The sequence below is a fragment of the Lepidothrix coronata genome, unplaced genomic scaffold (genome assembly GCF_001604755.1).
Source record: "Lepidothrix coronata isolate B3197 unplaced genomic scaffold, Lepidothrix_coronata-1.0 Scaffold319, whole genome shotgun sequence".
Lineage (NCBI taxonomy): Eukaryota > Metazoa > Chordata > Aves > Passeriformes > Pipridae > Lepidothrix > Lepidothrix coronata.
Window position 1 is genome coordinate 446,114 of NW_016690499.1, and position 8,570 is coordinate 454,683.

At 47.5% G+C, this 8,570-nt stretch overlaps 1 protein-coding gene across 2 annotated transcripts; it reads right to left on the bottom strand.

Annotated features, from left to right (window-relative positions):
* Positions 1 to 1,336: 1,336 nt before the first annotated feature.
* On the bottom strand, positions 1,337 to 8,024 carry PDDC1 (Parkinson disease 7 domain containing 1). Of its 2 annotated transcripts, none has more exons than XM_017838010.1 (8): positions 7,928 to 8,024; positions 7,025 to 7,101; positions 6,674 to 6,779; positions 5,999 to 6,106; positions 5,176 to 5,270; positions 3,930 to 4,023; positions 3,125 to 3,236; positions 1,337 to 2,609 (listed from the first exon to the last, which is right to left on the bottom strand). In XM_017838010.1, exons 1-8 carry the CDS (start codon positions 7,983 to 7,985, stop codon positions 2,603 to 2,605), a joined length of 657 nt encoding a protein of 218 aa, XP_017693499.1. In that variant the 5' UTR covers positions 7,986 to 8,024; the 3' UTR covers positions 1,337 to 2,602. The 2 variants fall into 2 exon arrangements, with proteins under 2 accessions (XP_017693499.1, XP_017693498.1); XM_017838009.1 differs by having other exon boundaries at positions 1,337 to 2,612.
* Between the last annotated feature and the right edge of the window lie 546 nt (positions 8,025 to 8,570).

The window sequence follows — 8,570 nt, forward strand, 5'->3', positions numbered from 1 at the left end:
CCTGCTGCAGTGGCAGCTGCTGTTCCCCTCTCAGCTCTGGGGTTTCCCCTTCCCTGCAGCACAGGGGGATGTTGGGAGGTGCCTGATTTCCGGGGCTAAGCCACAAAAATCTACATCCTTCCTGAAATGGGGCAGAAACCCAACAACCACATGAACCTTCAGCCTCTACAGCTCTTCAGTCAGTCACACAAAGAACCTTTCCTCCCTAACTCTTCCTCAGCTTCACCTCTCTTCAGATGAAGAGATCTCCCACAGAATCCTGTCTGAGCCCAGCTTACAAACCCCTTCAGGGGTTTCCCAGATGCCCATACCTCCTCAGATTAAGAAATCAGATGTCTGTCATCTCCCAGAAAGATTTTCTCTCTCACAGTCACAAGGACAAGCTTAGACTCAGGAATGAGGAGGAAATAAAATGTGTGTTTGTGGAGAGATCCCAAAGAATCACTACACACCCTGTAAAACTTGATTTAAAAATGCCCTTACCTTTTGTTAGACACACCCAGAGCCAGTAATACTTGCCAACCTTTCCAACCTCTTGGGACAGGAAATCTCCTTTCATGACAATTTTTTTCCAATCCCCAACTAGAATTAGTCATTCTGTACAAGAACTTGAAGCTACCATCACTAATGGCTTCAAGTTGTGCCAGGGGAGATTTAGGTTGGATAATGGGGAAAATTTCTTCGTGGACAGGGTTGTCAAGCATCGGAACAGGCTGCCCATGGCAGTGGTGGAGTCACCATCCCTGCAAGTGTTCCAAAAAACATGTGGATGTGGCATTTGAGGGCACGGTTTAGTGGTGAACACAGTGGTAGTGCTGCTCTGATACTTGGACTTGATGGTCTTCAAGGTCTTTTCCAACCTTAATTCCAAGACCCTATGATGCTAATGGCTCCCAATTCATCAGCAGGATTTCTAAAAGTGACACAATCCAGCCCACCATCCAGATCCACCTCAGAAGCTGCTGGCACACACCTGCACACATCCCTCAATCCTCCCTCAGTTTTCCAGGAGCAACTTCATCACCGAGGAGATAAAAGTGTCTGTGTGATGGGAAAGAGTGAAAACACACACACAGAAACTCCTCTCTGTCTGCTCTCATGTGGGAGGAACAAGGAAGCACCACAAAATCTCCAGGCACTGCACTTTGTCCATCAGTTTACTACCCAACAGAGGTACAAAGAGCAATTCCAACAGGTCCCAGATGCCACGAAATAAGGGAAAAAAATAGCACAGTATTGAACTGATCAAAGTCTGCAGTGGCCTGACTGCTGTTTGCTCACCTGGCAGCTCATCCATGACAGAACCTCATGCAAGGAATGAAAACAGGACACGGGGTAGACATCAATATTCTATTTTTACAGGCAAGCAGAGAAAGGTGCAATGGATTTTGGCAAAATCCCATGGAAACAGTCCTAAAGGAGATACAGACTTGTGGCCACTCAGACTCCCACTTCCCACTCGAGTTGTGGCTTTCCAGATGTAAAGTGTGCCCTGAAGGTGTCAGCATCAAACCCCTAAGAAGTCTTGCCAGGAATGAAGATTTATCAAAGCCATTCGATAATTTCTATCAGAGCCCAATTTCCCTTTCAAAATTAAATTCTAGAGCTGGGCTCTGGAATGTAACAGTAGAAGACCCAGCAAATCCCACAGCAAGATATTTTGTCTTTTAAAAATCACATCAAATTCTTGAGACAGAGCTAAACAGTTGGGTTTCTACAGAAGAGACAAAGTTACTTTGACTTGATGACTTGTTATAGTCAATATTACTCCAGTAAGAAAACAAAAATGTAAGTCCAAAGGTCCTTCCCTTCAGAGCACTGTAGAAATGCTGCCCACTATTCCAAGAGGGAAGGAAAAATCAATTACCTAAAAGGTGATTTATCTACTTTTCAATATATTTAGTGTGTTTGAGCCTGCAACAGTGAAAAGAAATCTTCTCAATCTGGTTATTCCTTTCCACACTCAGCTTCAAGCCACATGTGCAGGTCAGAAGGGAGGAGAAGGCCAGATTCCAGCCTGCAGCTGGTTCCTCAGATGTGATCCACATTATCTGCCAGCATTTTTAGTCCCTTTTGTCCATGAAATTCCAGCAAGGGCCAGCAGCAACATACTCCCAGAGAGGAATATTTTAAAGAGAACAAAATTCACAACGTTAAGCAGCACAAAGGAGAACAAATAACCAGTTGTGAGACCACTTAAAAATCCGCTGAGCAAACGTTTTTTAAACACAATTCCAAGGATGTGAACGGGCAAGGAAGAAAACAAAGGGCACACTGTGCATCAGTGCAATGCCAGCCCAGAGCAAGGCCTCCAGCTTCAGCCACTTGTATTCACAGCACCAACTGTGGGATGGGTTTCAAGAAGACAGTTTCCCCCCCCTGCAGACTGAATGTCTAGAGAAGCACTGAGCAAATGCAGCAGCAAAAATGCAAGGGGGGGGTCACAGTTGCTTCATCCATTCGGTACACACAGAACCTGACACGGCCACTCCACTGTCACAGTCACTTCCCAGCCCACAACAGGGATGTTTTATCCAAGAGCCAAGGAAATCCTCAGCCTGCTGGCTCTTCATCTGTCCCATTTGCAAAGAGACCTGCTCCTTCATTTCCTGCTGGAGGAAACACAGCCAGACATGACACGACCCATTAGTCCACAGCCAGCACAGGACCTGTAACACACATTGCCCTGAGCAGGAGAAGATTTTTGGGGTTATCTACATGTGCTCTTCTGTCTGACAAGGTGACACTCAAACAGCCAAGCCACTTCCAGAGGAATTAAGTCCATTCATTCCCAGAATCCTCAATCAGAACTGACTCAATGCTAACCTGCCAAAGCTCGAGCAACAAGAGATGTTTCTCCTAATAAAAATATTTAGTGAAGCCTATTTAATAGTTTACTTTACCAGTTCCACTATAGCTACGCATTTCTCCCCACAATTTAATCTTTTTTAAAATAATCAGATGCTTTCTACCAGACACAACTGCCTGAAGAGCTTGATCAAGAATGACACTCACTTCATTAGTTAACCAAGGGCAAAAGCCTCTTTGGAGGGACAATATTCCCGAAACTAAAAGATGCTCACACCCCTGGCTGTTCCCAGTTCTTATCCCCACCTTGCCTCACCTGACATTGCAGAGAATCAGGAGGTTCTGGACAGCAGGGAGGGTGGAATTCTCGTTCTGCCCCGTCACCAGGTGCCTGTCCAGCACGACATGAACAGCGTCGGGGCTGCTGGCTGGGCACGGGAGAGAGCACAGCAGGGAGAGTCAGTGCACAGAGCACAGACACAGCAGGGAACTGCTCTGACCTCACACACCTGCTGGGTGCTGATCCCTAACCCCACACAGGGACAGCCTCAAGCCCCTGATCCTGCAATGATTTCCCCAGAAAAACCCTTTTCTGAAAGGACGGGACTGGCCCCTTGATTTGATGAGCACCAGGTGGGGAAGGCACATACAGTCAAGAGATTTTCATTACAAAGACCTCGAAGTATGTATTTTAAAGTTGTGATTACCTTGCCATTCTTATGCAAGACATCAGTTTGTAATCACCATGCTACAAAAATTAAATACTGATTTTCTGGCCAATTTTAATACCCCAGTGTGCTCAGATCTACCAGCAACTGCTCAGTACCCCAACCAGAATTTTTAAGTTACCTCATTCCAGACAGAATCCCAGAATCCCAGCCTGGTTTGGGTTGGAAGGGACCTTAAAGCTCATCCTACCCCCTTGCAGGGACACCTTCCACCAGATTGCTCCAATCCCCATCCAACCCAGCCTTGAAAAATCACTAGTAAATTAGGGAATGGGAATGCCAGATGAGATACCCTGGCAGAGTCCCACTCAGCTGGGTACAACTGGCACACAAACACCCATTTGCAAGAGGGAGACCCAAAATGTGAAGTCCTGGACACCAGGAGTGACATACCACTGAACGTAGCTCCAGAATCCTTCACAAAATCCTCCACAATAATGGACAAACTGGCAAAGTTCGGCTCCCTCACCAGTTCATATACAGAGGGCTGAAAGAAGATCAAAAGGAGATAAGTTTGTCTGGTTTTTTACAGAAAAAAAAAGCCAAGCAGACCCCACACATTTCCCTGCAACTCATATTCCTGTTCCCTCCATGATTCTCTCAACCAAAGGACCACGTGCAGCTTCGATGGATTTCCTGCAGGAAGCCAACTGAAAACTTCCTTTATCTCACTTGAAAGCAAACACCAAACAATTTCTGCACATGTGATTAACCTCAGGGAAGCACAGACCTGTCTGGCTGTGGGACACAAACATTTGGACACAGATGCTGTGCCACTTGTAGTGCCCAAATAACAGTAATCCACCTCAGAACGAGTATGGGAAACAAATAAATCAAGACAGAAAAACTTAAGAGCACTCAGCTCAGCTTTTACATGCACAGGAGGAAATGTCATTTCATGGTTTCCACATCAACTACAGTTAGGCCACATCACGTTTTAAAACATTTAATCATGGATTATTACAATCCATGCACAATCCTTAAGTGAAATAGAAGCACGTGAGGACATTGACAGCATCTGAGTCCCCAAAAATCTTGATTTCTTAACTTTTCATGTAAATTTTCAACCCTAAAAGCCGCACTATAGAGATTGGCATCACCTTGGCACACCTGCCATACAGAGGGACTGTGAGGTAAGAGATATGGCTGCACATAAGATAAATTATCAGCAGTAACTGGCTACTTTAATTACAAGCCAATTTGTACAAACAGCCTTTTTCCTGAAGCTTCCTCTGTCTTTTTTTCCTATGACTTCCTCTGCCTTTTAAAATGAAACAGCACCTTGAGAAATAACTTGCCCTAGAATTTATGGAACCAAAAAAAAAAAAAAAAAGCTCTTAGAAGCCCTCAGCTATGAATCCAAAGGGGTGCAGTGGGAATTTCCAGCATTTTATTGCTTCAGTTTGAAGTTTACTGCACAGTCAGAGGGAAAACACTCCACATGCCTGTCAGAGTGGGATAATCTCCCCATGCACTGTGTTGGGCCCCTTGTCAAAGACAACTCTCCACATCCTGCACAAACTCAGCGTAGCAAACTGATGAGTTTTATTCTTAGGGAATTTCAGGTTAAGACCAAACCCACCAGAAATCACAGCAAGGAAAGTCCCCAAACAGCAAGTCAGGCAGAAGCTCAACTTACCCCTGTCAGGCTGTACCCCTGAAAAACCCAGGATTTGTCCTCATTGGTGGCACAACACAAAGCTGCCACTCCGTGTCCAACAGCACAGATGGGCTCTAGGGGAAGAGATTACAGCTATTTGTGAGCATCTTCAAACAGTCAGAACACAGGAGAGTGTGAGGACACTGCCCTCCTGCAAGAGAATTACACTGCACTCTTAATATTCTCTTGGGCTGTTAGGGCTTTCCTGCACACTGCAGTAACAATTACTGTCTATGATAAGATTTATTATCATTATTATTATAACAATAAGAGGGAGAATAGGAACTGCCCCAGTCCTGCAAGAAGTTAACAGCTTGTAACTCCAAGTCCAGAGACAGCAGCAAAGAGGAAACACAGATGCTCAGACATGAAGCACACCCAAAGTCCTGATTAACTCCAGCCTTAATGATGATCCTGTGACATTCCACACCTGGCTCTGAATCTTGAATCCCAATGATTTCCACAGAGCCATTTCTGTATCACTGTAAGGCAGGGAATCCTCTTCTGAGACAAGCTTGGAAAAGCTACTGGCATTGCTTTAAGATATTTTAAGACCCCCTTTTTCCTTCAAGACTTCCCCTTTCAGACACTTTGGGAGACTTTTCTTTTAAGGTTTCCTTTCCTTTTTTAAGACCCTTTTAAGATACTTGTTCCCCCCCCCTTTTAAGACACTGTTTTTCCTTGCCAGCTCTGAATGCTCTTTAACTACACAAACACTGAAGGCATTAGAAGGCAAGAGTCCTGCAGGAACAGCACAGAACCACTATTTTATTTACCAAAACAACCAAGGACGTTCACCTACTGCTCTCAGTGCTGAAGTGCTGCAGTATCTTGGCCAGGTACCCGCTGTTGGCAAGGTCAGTCACAGCCCCAGGGCAGTTTGGGATCAGCAAGGCGTGGTACCGAGCCCCTGGGCAGGAGGAAAGCGTGAGCTCATCACAACAGAGGTAACAAACAAAAAAGCCTGACCATAAACACAGTGCAGGTTTGAAAAAAAATAAATAAATAAATAAAAATCAGCAAACCCACACAGAGCAGTCAAAAGTGAACTAAAGAAATTAACAGAGCTATGAGGGGTAAAGAAAAAGGTCCCTGTTAGGGCAGGGAACATATTTTTAATGAGCTGTGCCTACCCAGGCAACACTTACAACTGTTCTGCCTGCTCACTTCCACTTCAGCAAAATATTTATTTTTAACCAATAACAATGTAGTGTGTGTATATATATATACACAAGAGATGGAGATGATATGTACTGTATATATTAAGAGAATTACCAATCCAAGACAAATAAGAAAACAACAAGGCAGTTGCCAGGACTTCCTCTTAAATAAAAAGTAAACAAACAACTGCAGTTGCCACGGTCTTCTCTTAGAACACAAGTTCTATGCCTTTCCTGTTCTTCCCTGAAAACCTGGCCCTAGGCAGCACCTGTTCCCCTGACAATGGAGATGACAGTGCCCCTGGGGAAGGCCTCACCATCGATGGACTCCAGCTTGGCGGGGCTGGCGTAGGATTTCATGCGGAAGTCCTGGATCCAGCGCGTGTTGCCCTCGTTCACATCCACGAAATCAATCGACTTCCCCTGGGGACAACACGGTTCACACGGTCAGGATCCCCGCACAGACACCCACCACGCTTCCTGAAGGACAGCCACGTGGGACTTTGGGATACTGCAGCTCTCAAAAACCTCAAGTTTTCCATTTTTCCCCATGTAATTCATTCTAATAGCTCTCCCGCCTGTCAAACTTTGAGGGCGATTCTCTCACATCAATCAAGATATCAACTGGCTCCAGACTGAGATCACAGTATCTGCCCATCTTTACTCACCCCAGGAGTTGCAACTTGCAGGTTAAAAGCAGAGCTGGCCAGAGTAAAGCAGTGAAGGAAGGACTGGGCTGAGACACCTGGAAAACAGATTCCAACACCTTAAGGAAACAACAGCGATAGTTTAATCCCAGCCACACTAGCTCAGTTCATCTAGCAAAGCACATTAAAAAGCTCATCTCAAAAGCTTTGAATTTTAGAGGGTTTTTTTTAATGATTTATGATTCTATGATTATAAGATGTAATAAGTGTACAACATTCATTACAGGTGAGCTGTATACTGAAGAATAGAATCAGAGAATCCAGGAATGGTTTAGCTTGGAAGGGACCTTAAAGATCAAGAAATTCCACCCCCTGCCATGGGCAGGGACACCTTCCACTAGCCCAGGTTGCTCCAAGCTCCGTCCAACCTGGCCTTGGACACTTCCAGGGATGGGGCAGCCACAGCTTCTCTGGGCAGCCTGTGCCAGGGCCTCACCACCCTCACAGGGAAGGATTTCTTCCCAATATCCCGTTTAACCCTGCCCTCCTTCAGCTGAAAGCCACTAAAGCCACACGCAGGGGGGCAAACCAGCACGGCTGCACCAGGAGGCAGCACCTGCAGCGCAGGTGTCCGTGTGTGGGGAACGGGCAGAGCCGCAGCGTGTGCGGGGAGGGCACAGCTGCGACCGCGGGGCTCGGCCGCGGGCACCGGCACACACACAGCTGGCAGGCCACTGCCGAGGCAGCCGTGGGGCGCACACACGAGTGACGAGCCCCGCCAGCGGAGCAAACACGCCGGAGCTCACTGCCCGAACGCGGTGTGTACAGCGGACACCGCACCGACGAGCGCCGAAGAGGGCGGGGACGCGGAGCACCCGCGGCCGGAGCGAACCTGAGGGTTCCCCCCCACCGAGAGCGTCTCACCCGCGGCAGCGGCGCTGGCGACGATGAGGCAGGAGGGCTTGGCGAGCCGGTCCGACATGGCGCGGGGCGCGGCGGGGCCCGGCGGCGGCTGCGGGGAGGGAGGCGGCCGACACCGCCTCATGCGGCCGCGCATGCGCAGCGCGGGGAGCGCCGAGGGGCGGGGCGCAAAAAGGGCGGGAAGCGCCGAGGGCCGGCAAAAAGGGCGGGAAGCGCTGAGGGGCGAGAGGAAAGGCGGGAAACGCTGAGGGGGCTGCGGCCTCCGGGGTGCCTTTTAAACCCCCGCAATGATCGTGGGAATCTCATGGTGCCGCGTCGCACCTGAAACTGCTTGCAGTCGTTTTTATTACTTTTCCCTCATTAGGTTGATATCGGCGCCCGTTGGGTCTGAAATCCAAGGGTTGCTGTAGGCACCACCCCGCCCCCGGAAGGGGGAAGTGGGTGATGCCGTGGTGTGGGTTAGAAATGTCAACTTAATGTCAAAATGTTGGCTCGTTTTTGACATCCTTCTGCAGTGCTGGGTTCTGCCCTTTGTGATAAACTGAGAAAATGATTCGAGCTAATTAAGAGAAAACAGTGTAAGGTCAATATGACCTGGAGAGAAAAGAAAAACAAGTCGTAAAACTTAATTGGGCCCCTATAAAGA

Excerpts from the sequence above, each read along its gene's own strand:
- PDDC1 (XM_017838009.1), bottom strand. The coding sequence starts at position 7,985 with ATGTCGGACCGGCTCGCCAAGCCCTCCTGCCTCATCGTCGCCAGCGCC. Across the intron at positions 6,107-6,673 it reads CAAGCTGGAGTCCATCGATG|GGGCTCGGTACCACGCCTTG; the intron begins GTGAGGCCTTCC and ends CCTCCTGCCCAG. Across the intron at positions 4,024-5,175 it reads AGGGGTACAGCCTGACAGGG|CCCTCTGTATATGAACTGGT; the intron begins GTAAGTTGAGCT and ends ATCTTCTTTCAG.